This window comes from Phocoena sinus, chromosome 19, assembly GCF_008692025.1.
Source record: "Phocoena sinus isolate mPhoSin1 chromosome 19, mPhoSin1.pri, whole genome shotgun sequence".
Taxonomy (NCBI): domain Eukaryota; kingdom Metazoa; phylum Chordata; class Mammalia; order Artiodactyla; family Phocoenidae; genus Phocoena; species Phocoena sinus.
Window position 1 is genome coordinate 15,037,139 of NC_045781.1, and position 24,111 is coordinate 15,061,249.

At 39.6% G+C, this 24,111-nt stretch overlaps 2 protein-coding genes across 9 annotated transcripts in view; one reads left to right on the forward strand and one right to left on the reverse strand.

The window, feature by feature from the left end:
• LOC116744573 (zinc finger protein 461-like) overlaps positions 1-7,615 on the reverse strand; it is a 38,808-nt gene extending 31,193 nt beyond the window's left edge. For 3 of the 5 annotated variants that reach the window (XM_032614516.1, XM_032614515.1, XM_032614509.1), the window contains exon 1: positions 6,350-6,383. The gene's annotated coding sequence lies outside the window, so the exon portion shown is untranslated. Of the gene's footprint in view, positions 1-6,349; positions 6,384-7,536 lie in introns of those variants that run through there. The other 2 variants (XM_032614511.1, XM_032614513.1) reach the window with 2 other exon arrangements.
• Positions 7,616-7,670: 55 nt separating this feature from the next.
• The window catches only part of ZNF567 (zinc finger protein 567), a 30,366-nt gene continuing 13,925 nt past the window's right edge, over positions 7,671-24,111 (forward strand). Inside the window, exons 1-3 of one of the 4 annotated variants that reach the window (XM_032614490.1) lie at positions 7,671-7,805; positions 9,605-9,697; positions 11,718-11,791. In XM_032614490.1, the coding sequence (XP_032470381.1) occupies positions 11,783-11,791 (9 nt within the window). In that variant the 5' untranslated portion in view covers positions 7,671-7,805; positions 9,605-9,697; positions 11,718-11,782. Of the gene's footprint in view, positions 7,815-9,604; positions 9,698-11,113; positions 11,792-24,111 lie in introns of those variants that run through there. The other 3 variants (XM_032614492.1, XM_032614491.1, XM_032614493.1) reach the window with 3 other exon arrangements.

Sequence of the window (24,111 nt, forward strand, 5' to 3'; positions counted from 1 at the left end):
ACATTTAAATAAGTGAACTTTGAGTAGAGCAGATTACCCTCCACAATGTGGGTGGGCCTCATCGAATTAGTTAAAGGTCTCAACAGAACAAAGACTGACCTCTCCCAAAGCAAGAAGGAACTCTGCCAGCAGAGAGCTTTCAGATTTGAACTGCAGTTGTTCCCTGGGTGTTCAACCTGCTGGCCTGGCCTGCCGGTTTTGGATTTAACAAGCCTCCACAATCTCATGAGCTGATTGCTTAAAATCTCTCTCTCTCACAACCTTATGAGCCAATTCCTTAAAATCTCTCTTAATCCCCCCCACACACACACATACACACATATCTTATTGGTTCGGTTTCTCTGGAGAACACTAACTAATACACTAGTCTAAGTATTTTACATATATTGTCTCATTTAATCCTCATGAGAACCCTGTGAGGGAGGTATCCTTATCATTCCCAGTAAACCGATTTTTCAAGTGAGGCACCAAGAGCTGAAATAACTTGTGAAATGTCAGAGTTCCTGAGAGATAGAAGCAGAATTTAAATTTCAAAGTCCTCAGCCTTTAACTGTTTAACTACTAGAGTCTACCATTTTCCAACTCTATATCTTCTGCTCTGTATCCTGATTCCATGTCCTAATTATTGTGAATTCACAGGAATTCTGGGTATAAATGAGTTTTTTCTAGTCAAGCTTATAGTTTTGAATCTCTTGATATTGGGTCCAAAAGGAAACTAATGGAGCAAGGTGATTTTCTCACAGGATATAGGGAATTATGGCTAATATTTCAGAAGTGAAATAAATCCCCCATCAAGAAAACAAAGCAACAAGACCAAGCTGTGAGCCTCTTAGCTCTTCTTCTCTAGGCAGAACACCCACAGGCATGCTTAGAAACCAAGTTTGTTGGAAGGAAACATAAATCATTCATATCCGACTGTGCTTAGAATACACTGAGCTGTAAATCTAACCTAAAGACTTACAACAGTGAGTTTTTTTCACCTATTTTTGAAGAAGTTCCCTTTAACAAAATTCCTTAAAGCATATATGCTAAAATCAATACATTGTTCTTATAAAGAAATTATACTTAAGTTTAAATTTCTGTAAGTTATCTCATTGTGAGAAGTTCTGGAATTTATTAAACTAGTATATCCTTGCTGGACTCAGAAAGCTGAACCATGGGAGAGAAATTCCTTGTATATACTGCCTAGCTCTTGTGTCTGATCCACCCTCCCTTTTTTCCCAGGGTCATATGGGATTAGGCTTTGTAGAGTTGGAGTGTTTTTGTCATTTGCAGGACTGTTGCTTCTGAAGATGTCCATCAAGTTCTCCCAGGTGGAAAGTAAGTGCCTGAACTCTGCTCGGAGGGATGTAACCACAAGGATGTGATGTTGGAGTCTGGTTTTGCCAGTTTAGAGTATTTCCCCTCATTGTTTATAATCTGCCTGCTGGAAGTATTTTCCTTCTGGAGGAAATCTCTGGAGAGCCTTTGAAGAACTGATCTGACATTTGTATAACTGGAAAGAAATAACTGCGTTTTGTTTTTACTGAGGCTTCATTTTCTTGACACCTAAGGTGACCTTATCTTCCTCTGGCCTTTCTCTTCCTCTTCCTTGATTGACATCACCACCACAGACCCAAGTCCCACACCTTTTTCTATATATAGCACTTTATATCACTAAGCCAGATGAGATTTCCTCATTGGAAAAAAGGAGATGGCCCTGAATGGTAGAGAAAGCAGTGAGTAAACCAGCTCCAGAAAGAGAGATGCCATTGCAGGTAAAAGTTCAGCTGATGTGAAGCATCAGAACTTTAAGCTGAATCAAATTTTGAGTTCCTAATTCCCAGTACTTTAGAAAGTGACTGTATTTGGAGATGGGGCCTTTAAGGAGGTAATTAAGTTAAAATGAGGCTGATAGGATAGGCTCTAATCCAATCTAACTAGTGTCCTTATAAGAGGAGATTAGGACATATAGAGAGACATACCATGGGTGGGTGTGTAGGAGAAAAGGCCATATGAGGACACAGTGAGAAGGTAGCCATCTGCAACCCAAGAAGATACCTCAGGAGAAACAAGAGCTGCCAACTTGTTGATCTTGGCCCTCCATCCTCCAGAACTGTGAGAAAATTAATTTCCGTTGTTTAAGCCACCCAGTCTGTTGTATTCTGTTTATGGCAGTCCTATTAAACTAATACAGGAGTATTAGCCCTTTATCTGTGATAAAGATATTTATTTGTAAGCTGTCTTTTGATTTTATGTGTTTTTAATTATAGTCAAATCTTTGAATATTTCAAAATTTTCAATATTTTCTTTTTTCTTTTTCTTTTGCGGTACGCGGGCCTCTCACTGTTGTGGCCTCTCCCATTGCGGAGCACAGGCTCCGGGCGTGCAGGCTCAGCGGCCATGGCTCACGGGCCCAGCCGCTCCGCGGCATGTGGGATCTTCCCGGACCGGGGCACGAACCCGTGTCCCCTGCATCGGCAGGCAGACTCTCAACCACTGTGCCACCAGGGAAGCCCCTCAATATTTTCTTTTACTGCATTTATTTTCTGAGTCATAATGAGAAAGTTCTTCCTTACCCGGAGGTTAAACTGGAATTCATCGATGCTTTCTTCTAGGGCCTATATGGTTTCATATTTTTACGTTTACCTCCCTGATCTGTTTAGAGTTTATTCTTGTGACAGGATGTGAGGTATGGATATAATTTTTTTTTCCAAATGGCAAACTGCTTGTCCCAGCTATGTACTTATATTTTAACTTTTTATTTTGAGGTCATTGTAGATTTATATGCAGTTGTAAGAAATAATATAGAGAGATCCCACATAAACTTCACCCAGTTTCCCTCAATGTTAACTTCTTGTAAAAAAAAAAAAAAATCATGACCAGGATATTTATATTGATATAATACACAGTACTTCTTCACATTTTGCCAGTTTTACATGCACTCGTTTGTATCTGTGTTTCCGTGTATATTTGGTTCTATGCAATTTTATCACATATGTAGAGTCATGCTATTATAGACACTATATTGAGTAAAAGAGGCCAGACACAAAAGAACCTACTGTATGATTCCACTTATACAAAGTTCAAAAACCAGACAAAACAGGGCTTCCCTGGTGGCGCAGTGGTTGAGAGTCCGCCTGCCGATGCAGGGGACACGGGTTCGTGCCCCGGTCCAGGAGGATCCCACATGCCATGGAGCGGCTGGGCCCGTGAGCCATGGCCGCTGAGCCTGCATGCCCGGAGCCTGTGCTCTGCAACAGGAGAGGCCACAACAGTGAGAGGCCCACATACCACAAAAAAAAAAACCAGACAAAACGAATCTACTGTGTTAGACATCAAAATAATGTTAACTTTGTGGTATACTGATTGGAAAGAGACATGAAGGGAGCCTTCTGGGATGTTGAAAAGTTTCTTTATCTTTATCAAATGGTGGTTGTATGGGCTTATAAAACAAATCACCAGGCTAGGATTTTAAGGTCTGGGCTCTATATTGTGCAAAAGTCTTATTAAAAAGAAAGGACGCGTGCCCAGAGCCCGTGCTCCACAACAAGAGAAGCCGCCGCAATGAGAAAACCACGCGCAGCGATGAAGAGTAGCCCGCGCTTGCCACAACTAGAGAAAGCCCGCGTGCAGCAACAGAGACCCAGCTCAGCCAAAAAAAATAAAATAAATAAATTTATAAAAAAAAAAAAAAAAAAAAAAGAAAGGAAAAGAAATCATTTCTGGGACTACCCTGGTGGTCCAGTGGTTAAGAATCCTCCTTCCAATGCAGGGTACGCAGGTTCGATCCCTGGTTGGGGATCCCTGGTCAATCCCACATGCTGTGGGGCAACTAAGCCTGTGTGCCACAACTACTAAGCCCGCCTGCCACAACTAGAGACCCCGCACACTACTACTGAGCCCACACGCTCTGGAGCCCACGCACCACAACTAGAGCGCCTGTGTACCACAACTACAGAGCGCCACAACTAGAGAGAAGACTGCGCGCTGCAACGAAGAGCCCACGAACCACAACGAAAGATCCCGGGGGCCACAACTAAGACTTGAAACAACCAAAAATTTAACCATTTTTTAAATGAAAAAAAAAAGAAATCATTCATGTTCAATAAGTGGCAGATCTATGTTTTGAATCCACATTTCTTTAACTACAAAACCAGTTCTCTTTCAATTCTGACTTTTATCCAGAAGCCCAGATTTTATTACATTGAGTGAAACCTGAACATGCATAATTTATTTAAACAATTTCCACTAGATTGGTAGATTTAAAAGACTGACGATGCCCTATATTAGTAGACTAGACACTCTCATACTGTGTTGTATGTTGGTGAAAATTTAAGCAGGGCAATTAATAAAGATGTATAAGCAGGTTTTAACTACGAAAGCCTCATTGTAAATATTTCTGAGACTGTCAAAAAGATATAATTACACATGTGGACAAAAAGGAGTGTGCAGTAAAACACTGTATAATAATGAGGAAAAGCTGGAAAGAACTTAGATATCCTACAATAGGGAAACAGTTTAAAAAGTTATAGTATATCCAAACAGCGTACTCAAAAAATTATGACACGGTTTGTCATCTGATGACATGAAAAGCTGTTCACTATATTAGGTTAGATGAAGAAGATAGATGACAAACAGTATTACAGTATAATTCTGTTTTGAATTTCAAAATCCTATATGGCAATATCCATGTGTTAATTCACAGAGAAATAGGTGAGATGATTTGGAACAAATAAGCTCTTTCTAGATGAGCTTTACTTTAAGCTTTTCTGTATTCTTCAAATTTCTGAATTAATCTAATTTTATAATCAGAAAAAAATAATAGAGGTAATCCCTCCCTCTTTGAGAACAAAAGAAATGATAGGAGATATGAATATAATACATGAAGTGTATTGTTGTAGTTGTTTGAATTCTGTCTTAAGAGGCCTGAACTTTCTTCATAGACATGAAGCCTTTCAAATGAGTGACTCAAATACTACCTTAAAGGTCCTAAATCTTGACTCCCAAGATTTTATACACAATGAATTCCTCTTACTGGTTGCCCCTCAACTAGGCTCAGGTTTGCTGGCCGACCTCTCCACTAGCCTTAGAAACTAACAAGGACACCACGTTTGCCTTGGAAATCAATTAATTAATTAAATAATAAAACCTGCACATAGGAGAAGAAATGGGATTTAGGCCTGATGTGGTTAATTCAGACCATTCCCTTTGTCATCAGACAGAAAAGGAAGTTGAAAAAGTAACCTGAAGTATTGGGAGGACGACACTTTTGAAACAACACAGCAGAGATGCCCATTTCCATCTCCAGGAATCATACCAATCCTTCAAATAGCTAAGCACCCTAAAGAGTCACATTCCCCAATGAGTCATAGTGATGAAAGTTAAGATGACTCCAGAATGCAGATTCTGAATTGCAAAATGGAAAAGAGATATTGTAATCAGGGAGACCCAGTTTATTAGTTAAATAAATGTACATTGGTCCTATAGCACACCTATATTGAACAAATTCTTCTGAGTGGGGTGAGTCACCTATACACACTCAGCAGAAGTCAATGCCACATTCTTGAGTCTACATACCCCTGAAATGACAGGAACCCATGTTCCCCTTAAGGTCCTGGAAGGGAATGTAAAGTTGGTGAAGACGTGGGAGTTGGACAGGAAGAAGAAGGAGTTGCTCGGGGAAAGTTATTGGTTAAATAAATTATAAAATAACCATGTAATAGAACACTTAGATGCAAAGTTGTAGAAAATTTAGGATATGGAATATTTTCAAGGTATAACATCAGTAGAGAAATCAGTTAACAAAGCAGGTTGACCAATACAATTATATCAGTATAGGGTGATAGAAAATGTCTAGAAGTTTAAACAGCAGTTTCAGATATCTATTGCTATGTAACCACCCCCAAAAGTTTGTGGCTTAAAACAAAACCATTAATTAGCTCATCATTCCGGGGGTTGGCAATTCGGGCTTGGCTTGGCTGAGTGGTGCTTCTGCTGATCTCACTCAGGTGACAGCAGCCAGCTGGTGGCTTGGTGGGGGCTGGAGGGACCAAATGGTCTCAATGAAACATCTGGCAGTTGTTGTTGTTAGCTTGGCCTCTGTCTCCAAGTGATCTTTTGTCTTCAAGCAAGCTAGTCTTAGCCTTTAGTACCTGGTGGTCTCAAGGCAGGAAGAGGGAAAGAGCAAAAGCTGCAAGACCTCCTAAGGCTTTATCTTGAAAGTCTCACTTCCACCACATTTTATTAGTCGAAGTACATCACAAGGCCCTGCCTGATTGTAACCTAACCATTTCAGGAGAAGGAGAGCAAATACTTCCCTTTTCTGAAAAACTAAAACAAAGAGAATAACAACAACAAAATCCCTGACCTTGAGCTTGGTTTTCAGGTATGCTCTGTAACGTTTTCCTTTCCCCAGGGCTTTTCTTTCAGAGAGCTGCACTGCAGGGGAAGGGTGAAGAGAAGGGAAGTAAGGACTCATGAGACACCAGACCTTTCTTAGAGCATGAACTGGCTAAACTGGAAGAAATTCTTCAACACCACCCAAGCTCAGTCATCTACCACACACATACTCAGATGGAAGTAAAGGGGAGATGGGAGTACTACTAACCTTCCTTAGTATCAAAGGGAAAGGCCAGGGTCACTGATAACCAGAGCTGAAACTTTCTCTAAGTTCACAGCAAGTTTCCTGGGGAGACAGCTTTGGAAATGATGTGGTTCTGAAACATGGAACTTGACCTCAGCTCCCAAAAGAGATCCTCTGAGGAAGGAATCCTACTCCTAGGCTCTCTACAGGTCTTCCTAGGACTCTGCCTAAGGGACACTCCCAGCCCCAAAACTCATTCCAAAAACAGGTTTGTGCTTTCTTGCTTGTATATAACCTTTATCCCACCACTCAAATATCTGACTCCCCTTTTTGTGACCATTTCTTTGCAGCTGTTGTCCTGGCTATAAAGTGGGAGAAAAGAGAAAGCAGTGATAAAAGGATACAGATACTAAGAAACAATAGAACCTAAAATTGGCCCCTAGGCAGGCAACACTCACTCCACTGATACCCACTTTCGCGTTAAGCACTGGAGTCTGGGCACTGGAGGTGGAGGTGCTGACAAAAGCAGCTCAGGCCGTGCTTCAGTGCAACTCTGGTTAATACAGGCATCGTCGTCTTGACAGGCACAGATACACTCTCAGGGAGATCTTCAACAGATCGCCTCAGTCCCGACGTTAAACCAGAACTGCAGAAATAAAGCTCTACCCCGTGACACAACCAAACTCCCACCCGGTCACAAAATTAAAAGCCTCTTCCACCATACTAGGTAACAACAGCATCGTCTTCTGAAGGGCGGTCTCAAGCCCCACAGTGTCACCTACCTCAACATCACAGCCGATCACGGTCACCCAAAGGGTCCCGCATCTTGCACCAGACACGGCCTCATCACCGCACACACACCCCGCCTCGTTACTGCCACAACCGCTCACACACTCTTATACACGCCTACACAGGCCTGAGCTCCAGGCTCCACACGCCCGGTGTGCGCCAGAGGGTGGGGGCTTCCTCACCGTGAGTGCCCGCCGTGCCCAGACTCAGGTTACCACTCGGAGCGCGACGACTGAGAGGACCTCAGAAGGGAATCAGAGATGAACCAAATATCAAAGTTCTTTTCAAAAGCAGCCCAGGGGCTGTGGGAAATGTAGTTCAAGGCCGCAAAAACCCGGATGTCGAGAAGGCGCGCCTGAGACGCAGCGTCGAAGAAGGAGCCGCGGAGACTCTTGGGAGGTAGAGCCCGCGCTGGAGTGCGCAAGCGCAGATGGCTGGCCAGTAGGCGAAGGTGAGCCTGGTGGGTCCTGGTGGCGCTGGGCAGTCTGGTGATTGTGGTACCCGGTGGGGATTGCCGAGCAGGGAGGTGGGAACCAGGACTGGGAAAAGCGAGGAAAGAAGACAGAACCTGGGCTGAGAGAAGGCCGGGGAGGAAAGCGAGGGGGGAAACAAGAACCTAGGCAGGGGAAGGAACTGGGAGCCAGGGCTGGGAACGCCGAGGCGGGTGTGAGCTCGGCCTGGCACACACAGGCGTTCTGTTTGTGTAGCTTTTTGTACCTGGTCTTGTTTGTGTGTGTGTGTGTGAAACGTGTGTTACTCTGTGTAACGTTATGGAACCTATTGTTTATGAAAGTGAGAGGGTCTCTGCGTGTGTCTAATTTTTAAATTAGGTGCGAGTAGATTTGTGTTTGAGACTGTATGCGACTTTGGAGAGGCAACAGTAAGGGGTTTGTGAGTAAAATTTTGCAGCTTTGTGTAGAATTATGTAATGGGCTCTGAGAGATTATGCATGAATTGTGTCTATGGGATTAGGATTGTGTAGTGGATGATATAACTGAATATGTCAAATTTTGAAGTATTTGTGCACACAAATTCACGGTGACTAGGCATGTGTCAGGCTCGTTGTGTGACTGAGATGGAGCATTTGAGATTGAGCATTTGAGAAAGTAGATGCAAGACTAGTTAAGTATGTATTATGTATTATGTATTGTTTATACATATAAACATTTATATTGTCTATGTATGTATATATTTATATTGTCTATGTCTATTGTCTATGTATATATTTATATTGTCTATGTATGTATTGTTTATATTGTCTGAATATTGTCCATTTTATATGCCTGTAGAATTTGACTCTGGCAATTAGACAAGTAAAAAAAAATATTTTAAAAACGGAGAGGAGGAGGTAAAATTAAAATAATTTTCAGATGGAACAATTGTATATTGTGAAACCCCATATTAACTAATGACCAGTATGTTGACATAAGTAGAACATCATTAGGAGAACACAAAAAACTTTCTCCCATAACTGCTACTCTCAGAATTTCTATTTGGGTGAATTCCTGGACAGTAAAGTTTCAATAATTTCTTCAGTCATTATGAAGATAAAAAATCTGTTGAACATTTAAACACAAGATCAGCCTCATTTAGCTGAATAAAGTATTCACTGTAGAAATAAATACTTCTAAATTGTTTTTTTAATTTTATTTTATTTATTCTTTAAAATAAATTTATTTATTTATTTTTGGCTGCATTGGGTCTTCGTCGCTGTGTGTGGGCTTTCTCTAGTTGCGGCGACCGCGGGCTACTCTTCGTTGCGGTACGCGGGCTTCTCATTGTGGAGGCTTCTCTGTTGCAGAGCACGGGCTCTAGGCACACGGGCATCAGTAGCTGTGGCACGCCGGCTCAGTGGTGGCGCTAGAGCTTAGTAGCTCTGCGGCATGTGGGATCTTCCCGGACCAGGGCTCAAACATGTGTCCCCTGCATTGGCAGGTGGATTCTTAACCACTGTGCCACCACGGAAGTCTCACTAACTTGTTTTGGTTTTTGTTTTTTTTTACATCATTATTGAAGTATAATTGCTTTACAATGGTGTGTTAGTTTCTGCTTTATAACAAAGTGAATCAGTTATACATATACATATGTTCCCATATCTCTTCCTTCTTGCGTCTCCCTCCCTCCCACACTAACTTGTTTTAAAAGCAAAAACTCTCCCTCCTGTTGGAAGTCTGCTGCGCTAAAGAAAACATGATCAGTTTCTTCTTTAATTCCTCAACCTGTATTTTGTCCACTCTTTACTCCCTCTAGGTTGATAGTCTCCAGCTGGAATGGATTGGGAGCTGGAAAAGAAAAGTCAGGGACAAGAAGAGGCTAACATGACTGGTACCGTTAAAATTTAGTGTAAGTCATATTTACCTTCTGAGAGACCCCACTACTGGGAACTTCCAAATACAGTTCCCTTTTCATGGGCATGGCCACTTCTCTAGATGCCTCCTCTTGGCATGCAGTGGCCCACCTACTCTGGTAGGTCTTGTTCTCTCCCATCAGTCCTCTTGGACAGGATCCAAACCAACCTAGGCGTGCTCCATCCGTGGGTTCCATCTGGAGCTCAGGTGATAATTAGCCACTTTAGTCACCACCACCCTGCTCCCCCCCACCACCACCCAAATCCTGGAAACATGTACGTTTCCCCCCCAAATTCTCTCACCACTTTGATTTATAGTGGCATCAGGGTCTGAGGAGCCCCTTGTTTATTATAAGGGAGTGAGAAGCACCTACTTTTCTTCCCCCTAGAAAACTATGTTCTAAAAATAATTTGCTCTCTTAAAGAGACATTCCCTTTTCTCAGCCTCTCGAAGTAGGAGGTAAACTAATGGTAGCAAAACGTTACAGTCAGCTACTTTACAAGACTTTATCTTAGAATGAGGGACAATTGAAAGATTGTTTTGCCTATCATCTTTGGGACATCTGCTGAGTCTGAGGCAGAAAAATTTCTAAGTTACCATCCTGTTCAAAACAATGACAACAGTTAGAAAACTCAGAGGTTTGCTAGAAAAGACATTAATAAATCAACAGGTTTCATATATGTGTCTGTGCATATGTGTATATATGCATCAAAAAACTATGGAAAGTTGCCAGTGGCCATCAAAATATAGGATACAAAAGACAGCATGATGTATAAAAATATTTTTGATGGGACTCAAAAATTAAAGACTTAAATAAAAGGACCAGGGACACATGATAAATTGTCAAAACTCCCTAACATTTCATGGAGTTTCATTAACATTTCAGTAAAATTTTTAAACTTTCTGAAGTTCTTAGGAGAAAATGAACAAGACAAAAATTGTTAAAGAAAGATAATGAAGGGGGAAGTAAGCCTACCTGATACTAAAACATGTTTGTTTGTTTGCGGTACGCGGACCTCTCACTGTTTTGGCCTGTCCTGTTGCGGAGCACAGGCTCCAGACGTGCAGGCTCAGCGGCCATGGTTCACGGGCCCAGCTGCTCCGCGGCATGTGGGATCTTCCCAGACCAGGGCATGAACCCCCTGCATTGGCAGGCGGATTCTCAACCACTGCGCCACCAGGGAAGCCCCTAAAATATGTTTTAAAACTGTAATAACTGCAGAGTAATCCTGGCAATTAAATGAACAGATCAGTGGAACTAAATACAAAGTCCAGATACACTCAAATATATAAAGGAAATAAAGTGTATGATAAAGAAAAACTATAAAAAATATTTTAAGTAATTACAGAATTAATTTCCTTCCTTTAAAAAAGATCTAATATCAATCCAGAAAATAAAAATAAGTTAATAGAAAAGTGAAAAAATTGAGACCTTTCACAGACAAGAAACTAAAGATGGATGGCGGTGGTGGCTGCCGTGGGGAGTTTGCTGCCTGGCTTGGCCTGGCTTTTATTTAAAAAACAAACAAAAATTAAGGTGCTTTTTAAACATTGTGAATAGAAGCTTATCTTCTCTCATAATAAGAAAAATAAGAACTAGAATCACAGTGTATACCTTGGCAAGCATCAGGAAGTTGGTATCCATGGTACTCATGAGGATATGGGGTGACGAGAATTTTCACGTATTGCTGGTCATGATGTAAATGGTAGAGCCTTAATGGAGAACAGCTTGGAAGTAGTTAATAATAATAGGCAGGTTAGGAGAGAAAAGATAGTTCTAGAGAGGTGGGGGCTTGCCCAAAATCTAACCCATTACCCCAGGAGCCTGTATCTCTGGCTTTAGGGATAAAATTTTTGTCTAGCTTATTCTCCCCCCATATTGGTGTGGAATATATAGAGTGAACAAGCACCAAAGCAAGGGAAATGGAGTCAATCTTGAGTCGTAAGTCATAAGAGAGCTTAAAAGCATGTGTAGTGGCATGTGGCTTCTTTTCATCTTGATTTTGCCTTCTTAGGAACCGCCCCTTTTCTAAAGAGGAGCCCAAAGGAAGACTGGTCATCTCTTGCAGATCTCAAAACCATGGCTCAGGTGAGATGATGGTTCCTTTCTCCTTTCTGAAATAGTTTTTTGTTGTTGTTTTTAAGAATATTTGAGCATTTCCCTTTCTTGTACTAAAATCCTCCTGTTTATCTTCCCCTTCATGAAAGCAGTCCCCACTTGTTCCCATATTGGTCAGATAAGTTTTACCTTCCACGAGTGCTCCTTCTAATTTTAAGCAGTGTTCACACATTAAGTGGGTATAATCATTCAACATCTTTTCTCAGTGTTCTTCCAGAAGCAGTGCTAGAACAGAAATGCATTTCCTCAAATGAGAATATATTACTTCATGAACCTGTCTTGCAAAGATAAAAACGGGCTTCCCTGGTGGTACAGTGGTTGGGGGTCCGCCTGCCAATGCAGGGGACGCAGGTTCGTGCCCTGGTCCGGGAGGATCCCACATGGCTCGGAGTGGCTGGGCCCGTGGGCCATGGCCGCTGGGCCTGCGCGTCCGGAGCCTGTGCTCTGCAACGGGAGGGGCCGTGGTGCTGGGAGGCCCGCGTACCGCAAAAAAAAAAAAAAAAAAAAAAAAAAAAAGATAAAAACAGTCAAGATGGAGATGGAATTGATAGATTGCTATTAGTTAAGTGGCAAGAAGTCCTGTCTTGAGGCTTTGAGACTAGAGCTATGCTTTGGCAGATTGTGCAAAAACCAAGAATCCTGTATTTCTCCTCTCGGATCCTTGAGTTCTGCTCATAGCTGCTAATAATTCCTAAAAATCTGTGGTATGTGTTGTAGATTTATTCCTATTTTTCAGTTTCTTCTAATTTTATGTTCACATGCAAGAGAAGTAAATGAATATACTTAGATCACCATACTGAACTAGAAGTGTAACTCATGAAATAGTCTGCTCTTGATTTCAAAGACATTATTCTGGTTCTTTCTTTCAGAAAATTCATCTTTATTCCTGGATCTCTTTTTTTTTTTTTTTTTAATTTTTATTGGAGTATAGTTGATTTACAATGTTGTGTTAGCTTCAGGTGTACAGCAAAGTGAATCAGTTATACATATACATATATATGTCCACTCTTTTTTTAGATTCTTTTCCCATATAGGCCATTACAGAGTACTGAGTAGAGTTCCCTGTTCTATACAGTAGGTTCTTTTTTTTTTTTTTTTTTTTTTGCGGTACGCGGGCCTCTCACTGTTGTGGCCTCTCCCGTTGCAGAGCACAGGCTCTGGACGCGTAGGCTCAGCAACCATGGCTCACAGGCCCAGCTGCTCCGCGGCATGTGGGATCCTCCCGGACCAGGGCACGAACCCGTGTCCCCTGCATCAGCAGGTGGACTCTCAACCAGTGTGCCACCAGGGAAGCCCCAGTAGGTTCTTATTAGTTATTTTACGTATAGTAGTGTGTATATGTCAGTCCTAATCTCCCAATTTATCCCTCCCCGCTTTATCCCCTGGTAACCATAAGTTTATTTTCTGTATCTGTGACTCTACTTCTGTTTTATAAATAAGTTCATTTGTACCCTTTTTTTTAGGTTCCACATATAAGCGATATCATATGATACTTGTCTTTCTGTGTCTGACTTCTCTCAGTATGACAATCTTTAGGTTCATCCATGTTGCTGCAAATGGCATTATTTTGTTCTTTTTTATGGCTGAGTAATATTCCATTGTATATATTGGACCTCTTAAATACTGGTGTTCTCCAGATTCTGTATTGGTTCTCTTCACTGTATAGTCTCCTGTTCTTATTCACAATCTACCACTGTTATTCTAATGATGCTCAAATAATTTTAATGCTAAATCTCTGTTGTGGGTGTCAAAACTGTATCCAACCTCCAACTAGATACCACCTCCTGTGTCTTCCACAGATACTTCAGGCACATGCCCAAGATTTACCTCATTATCTCCTACCATTTTAGTCCTTTTTTTTTCCCCTCAACCTGCTTATGGGCCTAGCCCCTACCCACCTGCTAACACAGCTAACTTGAGTTAAGTGTCTCTTTTCCACTGCACGACCATTTAGTGGTGAATCTTATTCCTTATATTTCAGTTCCCTTTATCTCCACTGATATCATCATGGGTGTCTCTCTCATACTGGTAACTTATCTTCCCGTTTAACACCTTTGCTCCTTTTCCCATCCTCCAAGTGCTCACCCCAGTGCTCCCTTATGGATGTTTGTGTTGCTTACACTTTTCTGTTTAACTGTGTGTGTGTGTGTGTGTGTGTGTGTGTGTGTGTGTGTGTGTGTGTGTGTGTTTTAAAATATACATTAAATAGGGCTTCCCTGGTGGCGCAGTGGTTGAGAGTCCGCCTGCCAATGCAGGGGACACGGGTTCGTGCCCCAGTCCGGGAAGATCCCACATGCCACAGAGCAGCTGGGCCCGTGAGCCATGGCCACTGAGCCTGCGCGTCCGGAGCCTGTGCTCCGCAACAGGAGAGGCCACAGCAGTGAAAGGCCCACATACTGAAAAAAAAAAAAATTGTGAGAGCTAAAATATACATGACATAAACTTTTATCATTTTAACCATCATTAAGTATATAATGCGGTTCCATTAAGTACATTCACAACGTTGTATAGCCATCACCAGTATCTATTTCCAGAACTTTTTCACATCCCAAACAGAAACTCTGTACCAATGACATTAAACAATTAACTCTTATCTTACAGTTTTCATAGAATTAGACCCGAAGCACATTTGAAGAATGTTTAAGACAATCTGTTAGGGGAGAGGAAAATATTAAAATATGCATTAATAGTTTAATTCAAGAATAGTAATCAATAATGATAATATAGTTTTCTAATTCATGAATATGAGACACATCTCCTTTTATTTAGATCTTTAAATTCTCTGAGTAATGTTTTTTTGTTATCAGTGTACCAATCTTGCAAATGTTTGTTATATTAATACCTAGGTTTTATGCTATTGTAAATACTATTCATTTTTATTTCAAATTCCCATTGTTTATTGCTAGTATATGAAAATGCAATTGATTTTTTTTATATTAACCTGCATTCTCAACTTATTCTAGTAATTTTTTGGTAGATTCTTTAGGATTTTCTACATAGATAATCATGTCATATGTGAATAGTTACTGTTTTCCTTCTTGCTTTCCAATATGTATTCCTTTTATTTCTGTCTTGCTTTATTTACTACATTGTCTAGAACCTTCAGTGCAATGTTGAATATAAGTGGTGAGAACAAACATTTATGCTTTATTCCTGACTGAGGGGAAAAGCATTTAGTCTTTGACAAAGTGTAACATTAGTGACAATTTTTACTTAGATGCTCTTTATCAGATTTATCAGGTTGAAGAAATTCTAGTTTGCGGATCATTCTTATCACAAATGGCTGTTGAATTTTGTCAAAAGATTTTTTGTGTCTGTTGGTTTTTCTGCATTATATGGTTTTTACCCTTTTTAAATTAACATGGTGAGTTATATTGATTTATTTTGAAGCGCTAAACCAGCTTATCCCTAGGATAAACCCCACTTGGTCATGATAGATTCTTTTTTCATATATTGCTTGATGAATTTACAAGTTTTTCTTGCAATATCTTTGTCTAGTTTCGGTATCAAGGTAATGCCGTCTTACAGAATGAGTTGGGAAGTATTCTCTTATTTTCAGAAAGAATTTGTGTAGAGCTGCTATTATTTCTTCCTTCAGTGTTTGTTAGAATTCACCAGTGAAGCCATCTGAGCCTGGAGATTTCTTTGTGGGAAGGTGTTTAACTAGCAGTTTAATATCCTTAATACAATTATGGCTATTCATGTTATCAATTTTTTTTCTCTTCAGTGAGCTTTTATAACTTGTGTCTTTCAAGGAATTGTCCATTTCATCCAAGTTATAAAATTTATTGTCACAAAGTTGTTCAAAAATCTACTCTTTTTATCCTCTGGATGTTTGTAAAGTTTGTAGCAATGCCATTGATTCATTCCTGTTGTTGGTAACTTGTGACTCACCTTTTTCCTTGGTTAGTTGGCTAGAGGTTTATCAATTTCTCTGATTTTTCAAAGTACCAACTTTTGGTTTCATTGATTTCCTCCATTATTTTTCTGTTTCCTGTTTCTTCATTTCTGCTCTTATATTTTTATTTCCTTTCCTTTTCATTACTTTGGGTTTAATTAACTCTTCTTATTTTGTATATGGGAGCTTATATCATTGATATGAGACTTATTTTTTCCAGTAGAACATTTAATGCTTTAAATTTCCCTCTAACAAATTTAGACATGTTGTATTTTCATTTTCATTCAGTTGAAAATATTTTCTAATTTCTTTCACGATTTCCTTTTTCACCCATTGGTTGTTTAGAGGAAGTGTGTTTAATTTTCAAATATTTGGGGATTTTCCAGATAGCTTTCTGTCATTGATTTCTAGTTTAATTTTGTTACAATCAGGGAACATGCTGTATATGATTTCATTCTTCTTAAATTTATGGAGACGTTTTTTGTACCATCTGATGGATGTTCTGTGTGCACTTGTAGAGGATGTATATTCTAGTGTTATTGGATGGAGTATTCTCTAAATAATCAGGTCAAATTGGTTGATTAGTATGGTAAAGTCTTCTGTATCCTTATTGATCTTTCAGTCTATTTGTTATAGCAATGACAGAGAAGAAAATCAAAATCTTACATTATAATTGTGGATTTGTCTATTTTTCCTTTTCAGTTCTATCAGTTTTTACTTAATATATTTTGAGGTTCTGTTTTTAGGTGTATTCATATTTAGGATTGTTATATCTTCTCATGAATTGACCCCCTCTATCATTATAAAATACCGTACTTGGGACTTCCTTGACGGTCCAGTGGCTAAGACTCCACACTTCCAGTGCAGGAGACATGGGTTTGATCCCTGATTGGGGAACTAAGATTCCCACACCCTGCACAGTGCAGCCAAAAATAAATAAGTAAATATAAATAAAATTAAATGCCTTGCGTAATCCCTGATAATATTCTTTGTTCTGAAATCTATTTTGTTTGATACTATTGTAACCATTCTGGCATTCTTATGATTAGTGTTTATTTTTATTTTTTTGTTGGCTGTGTTGGGTCTTTGTTGCTGCGTGTGAGCTTTCTCTAGTCGCGGCCAGCAGAGGCTGCTCTTCATTGCAGTGTGCGGGCTTCTCATTGCAGTGGCTTTGCTTGTTGCAGAGCACAGGCTTTACGTGTGCATGCTTCAGTAGTTGCAGAACATGGGCTCACTAGTTGCAGCACACAGGCTCTAGAGCTCAGGCTCAATAGTTGTGGCACACGGGCTTAGTTGCTCCGTGACATGTGGGATCTTCCCAGACCAGGGATTGAACCTGTGTCCCCTGCATTGGCAGGCAGATGGATTCTAAACCACTGTGCCACCAGGGAAGTCCCTATTTTTAATTTTAATTAATGTAAAATGAATTAATTTTAATTAATTTCCAAAAAATGTCTTAAATGTCTTTTAATCTAGAGCATCTCCCTCCGTTTCTTTCTTGTTTTTTTTAGTTGCAGTGTAGTTGATTTTACAACATTATATACATTTCAGGTGTACAACGTGGTGATTCACAGTTTTAAAAGGTTAAACTCCATTTATAGTTATTACAAGTATTGGCTATATTCTGTGTGCTATACAATATATCCTTATAGCTTATTTATTTTATACCTAGTAGTTTGTACCTCTTAATCCCCTACCCCTAGCTTGTTCCTCCCTCCTTCTGTCTCCGCACTGGTATCCACTAGTTTGTTTTCTATGTCTGTGAGTCTTGTTTTGTTGTATACATTCATTTTATTTTTTAGATTCCACGTATACATGATAATGTACAGTGTTTGTCTTTCTCAGTCTGACTAGCTTCACTGAACATAATACTCTCCAAGTCCATCCATATTGTTGCAAATGGAAAATTTTCATTCTTTTTTATGGCTAATATTCCTCTGTGTGTGTGTGTGTGTTTGTATGTGTGTGTGTGTATGTACACACCACATCTTCCTTATCCATTCATCTGTTGATGGGCACCTAGGTTGCTTCCATATCTTGGTTATTGTAAGTAATGTTGCTGTGAACATTGGGATGCATGTATCTTTTCAAATTACAATTTTTATTTTTTTCAGATACATACTGAGGAGTGGAATTGCTGGGTCATGTGGTAGTTCTATTGATAGTTTTAGTTTTTGTTTTTCCTAGTGGCTGCACCAATTTACATTCCCACCAACAGTGTATAAGGGTTCCCTTTTCTCCACATCCTTGTCAACATTTGTTGTCTGTGGTCTTTTTGATGATAGCCATTCTTACAGGTGTGAGGTGATACCTCATTGTGGTTTGATTTGCATTTCTCTGATGTTAGTGATGGTATCTTTTCATGTGCCTGTTGGCCATTTCTGTGTTTTCTTTGGAAAAATGTCCATTTAATCTAATGCCCATTGTTTAATTGGTTTTGTTTTTGGGTTTTTTTGATATTGAGTTGTATGAGCTGCTTATATTTTGGATATTAACCCCTTATTGGTCATATCATTTGCAAATATTTTCTCCCATTCTATAGGTTACCTTTTCATTTTGTTGATGGTTTCCTTTGCTGTGCAAAAGCTTTTAAAGTTTAATTACGTCCTATTTGTTTATTTTTACTTTTGTTTCCTTTGACTTAGGAGACAGATCCAAAATAATATTTCTACAAATTTTGTCAAGAGTGTTTTTCTGCCTATGTTTTCTTCTAGGAGTTTTATGGTTTTAGTCTTACATGTAGGTCTTTAATCTATTTTGAGTTTATTTTTATATATGGTGTTAGAAAATATTCTAATTTTATTCTTTTACACATCCAATTGTCCCAGCAACCCTTATTGAAGAGACTGTCTTTTCTCCATTGTATATACTTGCCTCCTTTGTCATAGATTAATTGACCATAAGTGCATGGGTTTATTTCTAGGCTCTCTATTCTGTTCCATTGATCTGTGTGTCTGTTCTTATGCCTGTAGCATACTGTTTTGCTTACTGTGTTTTTAGTATAGTCTGAGGTCAGGGAGTGTGATACCTCCAGATCTGTTCCTCTTTCTCAAGATTCTTTTTTTTTTTTTTTTTTTATTAAATAAATTTATTTATTCATTTATTTATTTTTGGCTGTGTTGGGTCTCCGCCTCTGTGCGAGGGCCCTCTCTAGTTGCGGCAAGCGGGGGCCACTCTTCATCGCGGTGCGCGGGCCTCTCACCGTCGCGGCCTCTCTTGCTGCGGAGCACAGGCTCCAGACACGCAGAGCTCAGTATTTATAGCTCACGGGCCCAGCTGCTCCGCGGCACGTGGGATCTTCCCAGACCAGGGCTCGAACCCGTGTCCCCTGCCTTGGCAGGCAGACTCTCAACCACTGCGCCACCAGGGAAGCCCTCTCAAGATTCTTTTGGCTATTCGAGGTATTTGTGTTTCCATACAGTTTTTAAATTATTTATTCTAGTTCTGTGAAAAATGTCATTGGTATTTTTTTTGTTTTCTTTTGGCTGCACCACACAGCATGTGAGATCTTAGTTCCCTGACCAGGGATCAAACGTGCACCGCCCTGCGTTGGAAGCACAGAGTCTTAACCACTGGACCACCAGAGAAGTCCCACCATTGATATTTTGATAGGGGGTTGCATTGAATATGTAGATTGCCTTGGGTAGTATGGTCATTTTAACAATATTAATTCTCCCAGTCCATGAACCTGGTACACCTTTCAACCTGTTTCTGTTATCTTCGATTTCTTTCATTGGTGTCTTAATAGTTTTTCAAATACAGGTCTTGTACCTCAGGTAAGTTTATTCCTAGGTATTTCATTCTTTTTGATGTGATTGTAAGTGGAATTGTTTCCTTAATTTCTCTTTCTGGTAGTTCATTGTTAGTCTATAAAAATGCAACAGATTTCTGTATATTAATTTTGTATCCTGCAACTTTACCAAATTCATTGATTAATTCTAGTAGTTTTTTGGTAGTGTCTTTAAGATTGTCTATGTATAGTATTATGTCATCAGCAGTGACAGTTTTACTTCTTCCTTTCCAATCTGGATTCCTTTTATTTCTTTTTTTGTCTGATTGCTGTGGCTAGGACTTTCAATACCATGTTGAATAAAAGTGGAGAGAGTGGGCACCCTTTTCTTCTTTCTGATCTTAGAGGAAATGCTTTCAACTTTTCACCATTGAGAATGATGTTTGCTGTGGGCTTATCATATATGACTTTATTATGTTGAGGCATGTTCCCTTTATACCCACTTTCTTGAGAGGTTTTTTTAATCATAAATGGATATTGAATTTTGTCAAAAGCTTTTTTTGCGTCTATTGAAATGATCATATGGTTTTTATTCTTCAGTTTGTTAATGTAGTATATCACATTGATTGATTTACGAATATTGAACCATCCTGGCATCCCTGAGTTAAATCCTACTTGGTTATGGTGTATGACGCTTTTAACGTATTGTTGAATTCAGTTTGCTATTATTTTGTTGAGGATCTTTGTATCTGTGTTCATCAGTGTTATTGGCTTGTAATTTTTTTTGTGATGTCTTTGTATAGTTTTGGTATCGGGGTGACACTGCCTTATAGAATCAGTTTGGAAGTGTTCATTCCTTTGCAATTTTTTGAATAGTTTGTGGAGGATATGTGTTAACTCTTCTTTAAATGTTCATTAGAATTCAGTCGTGAAGCCATCTAGTCTTGGAATTTTGTTTGTTGGGAATTTTCTTATTATTGATTCAGTTTCATTACTGGTAATTGGTCTGTTCATATCTTATATTTCCTGGTTCAGTCTTGGGAGATTGTGCATTTCTAAGAATTTTTCCATTTCTTTTAGGTTGTCCATTTTATTGGCATAGAGTTTTTCGTAGTATTCTCTTATGATTCTTTGTATTTCTGTGATGTCAATTGTAAGTTCTTTTTCATTTCTGGTTTTATTGATTTAGACCCCCTCTTTTTTCTTGATGAGTCTGTCTAAAGGTTTATCAATTTTGTTTATCTTTTCAAAGAACCAGATCTTAGTTTCATTGATCTTTTCTATTGTTTTGTTTGTTTTTAGCATCTATTTCATTTATTTCTGCTCTGATCTTTATGGTTTTTTTCCTTCTACTAACTTTGGGTTTTGTTTGTTCTTTTTTAGTTCCTTTAGGTGTAAGTTTAGGTTTTTTATTTGAGATTTTTCTTGTTTCCTGATATAAGCCTGTATTGCTATATACTTCCCACTTAGAACTGTTTTGCTGTGTCCCATAGATTTTGGATCATTGTGTTTTAATTTGTCTCCAGGTATTTTTTTATTTCCTCTTTGATTTTTTTCACTAATCCATTGGTTGTTTAGTAGTATATTATTTAGTCTCCACGTTTTTGTGTTTTTTGCAGTTTTTTTTCTTGTAGTTGATTCCTAATCTCATAGCATTGTGGTCAGAAAAGATGCTTGACATGATTTCAGTTTTCTTAAAGTTACCATGACTTGTTTCCTGTCCTATGATGTGGTCCACCCTGGAGAAATGTTCCATGTGCATTTGAAAAGAATGTGTATTCTGCTGCTTTTGGATGGAATGTTCTGTGTGTATCTATTAAGTCCATGTGGCCTAATGTGTCATTTAAAGCCCTTGTTTTCATATTGATTTTCTTTCTTTGTATAGACACATTGATGTATGTTAAAGTACCCTACTATTATTTTGTTGCTGTCAGTGTCTCCCTTTATATCTTAATATTTGGTTTATATATTTAGGTCTTCCTATGTTGGGTGCATGTATTTTTACAATTATTACATCTTCTTGGATTGATCCCTTGATTATTCTGTTTTGTCTCTTATAACACCTGTTGTTTAAAAGTCTATTTTGTCTGATATAAGTATTGCCACCTCAGCTTTCCTTTGATTTCCATTTCCATGAATGCCTTTTTCCATCTCATGTTCAGTCTGTGTCTTTATATCTGAAGTGAGTCTCTTGTAGGCAGCATATACACAGGTCTTGTTTTGTATCCATTCAGCCACTTTGTCTTTTGATTGGAGCATTTAATCCATTTACATTTGAACTAATTATTGATATATTCAATATATGTTCTCGTTGCCATTTTGTTAATTGTTTTGGGGTTGCTTTTGTAGTTCTTTTTTTTTTTTTTTTTTTTTTTTGTGGTATGTGGGCCTCTCACTGTTGTGGCCTCTCCCATTGCAGAGCACAGGCTCCGGACGCGCAGGCTCAGCGGCCATGGCTCATGGGCCCAGCTGCTCCGCAGCATGTGGGATCTTCCCAGACTGGGGCATGAACCCATGTCCCCTGCATCGGCAGGTGGACTCTCAACCACTGCGCCACCAGGGAAGCCCTGTACTTCTTTTTTGTTCCTTCTTCTTTTGTTATCTTCTCTTGTGACTTGGTGACTATCTTTAATGTTATGTTTGGATTCCTTCCTCTTTTTTGTGTGTGTATCTATTATGGATTTTTGGTTTGTGGTTACCATGAGGTTTCTGTATAGCAATATATGTACGTGTGTGTGTATATGTGTATGTATATATGTATATTGATTGTTTTAAGTTGCTGATCTCTTAATTTCAAATGCAGTTTAACAACCTTGCATATGTTCTCTTCTCCCCTCACAATTACTGGTTTTGACATTATATTTTACATTTTTTTTTGTTTTGGATATCCCTTAACTGCTTGTTGTGGATATAGATGATTTTACTACTTTTGTTTTAATCTATTAGCTTTGTGCATGGACAACTTAATACCTTTACTGTATGAGAGTTTTCCTTTTGTAATTTTCACATTTCTAGTTGTGGTCTTTTCTTTTTTTCTTAGAGAAGTCCCTTTAACATTTCTTGTAAAGCTGTTTTGGTGGTACTGAACTCTTTTATCTTTTCCTTGTCTGTAAAACTTTTGCTCTTTTCACTAAATTTGAACAAGAGCCTTGCCAGGTAGAGTATTCTTGGTTTTTTTTCTAGCTTTTTCCCTTTCATCAGTTTAAATATATCGTGCCACTCCCTTCTGGCCTGTAAAGTTTCTGCTGAAAAGTCAGCTGATAGCCTTATGGGAGTTCCCTTGTGTGTAACTTGTTGCTTTTCCCTTGCTGCTTTTAATATTCTCTCTTTATCTTTAATTTTTGCCATTTTCATTACAGTATGTCTTGGTGTGTTCCTCTTTTGGTTGATCCTGTTTGGGAATCTCTGTGCTTCCTTGACTTGGATGTCTATTTCCTTTCCCAAGTTAGGGTAATTTTCAGCTATTATATCTTCAAATATGTTGTTAGCCCCTTTCTCTGTTCTCCTTCTGGGATGCCTGTAATGTGAATATTAGTGTCCTGATGTTGTCTCAGGGGCCTCTTAAACTTTCCTCATTTATTTTCTTTCTTTTTTCTGTTCAGTGGCACTGATTGCCACTACTCTGCTTATAGCTCACTGATCTGTTCCTCTATATCATTTAGTTTACTGTTGATTCGTTCTACTGTATTTTACATTTCATTTATCGTATTCATCATCTCTGTTGGGTTGTTCTTTATATTTTCTAGCACTTTGTTAAAGACTTCTAACTTCTCGCTCTATGCATCCATTCTTCTCCCGAGTCCTTGATCATCTTTATAATCAGTACTTTGAACTCTTTCTCAGGTAAATTGCCTAACTCCCCTTCACTTAATTCTTCTTCTGGGGTTTTATCTTGTTCCTTCATTTGGAACATGTTCCTCTCTCACCTCATTTTCCCCAACTTGCTGTTTTTATTTCTGTGTATCTGGTAGTTTGGTTACCTTTTCCCAACCTTGGAGAAGTGGCCTTTTGTAGATGTCCTTTGTGTCCCAGCAGTGCACTCCCATCTTATCACCAGAGCTGTATGCTCTAGGGTGCCCCCTATTGGGTTGCATGGGTCCGTCTGTCATGACAGGTTGACTACTGTGGGCGGTCTTGTAGGCTTGGTTGGCCTCCGGTTTGGTTGGTTGCTAGGCTTTGCCTTGTGCAGAGACTGCTGGCCGCTGGTTGGTTGGGCAGGTCTTAAGGCAGCTGGCTGGGAAACACCAGGCGACCCCAGGGCTAGTGCTAGCTCACTGGTCGGCAGAATCCAGGAGACCCTGGGGCTGGTGTCCACTATTGGTGGGTGAAGCCAGGTCCTGGGGTCTGGCAGCCAAGCCCAGGGGTCCCAGAACTGGTGTCTGACCACTGGTGAGAGGGGCCATTTTTTGACATTGCAGCATGAGGCATGTTCCAAAGTTTGTGTTGGCCTGCTAATGGGTGGGGTCAGAGCCCAGCCAGTCCCAGGGTAGGTGCTGGCCTGCTGGTGGATGGGCTGAGTCTACAGGCTACAGGGCTGTGGTTGTCCGACTGGTGTCCACCTGCTGGTGGTTGAGACTGGTCCCAACTCTAGAGCAGGCTCGCTGGTGTGTGGGACCATGGATTCTGGGGCTGGTTCCTGCCCACTGGTGAGTGGAGCAGGGT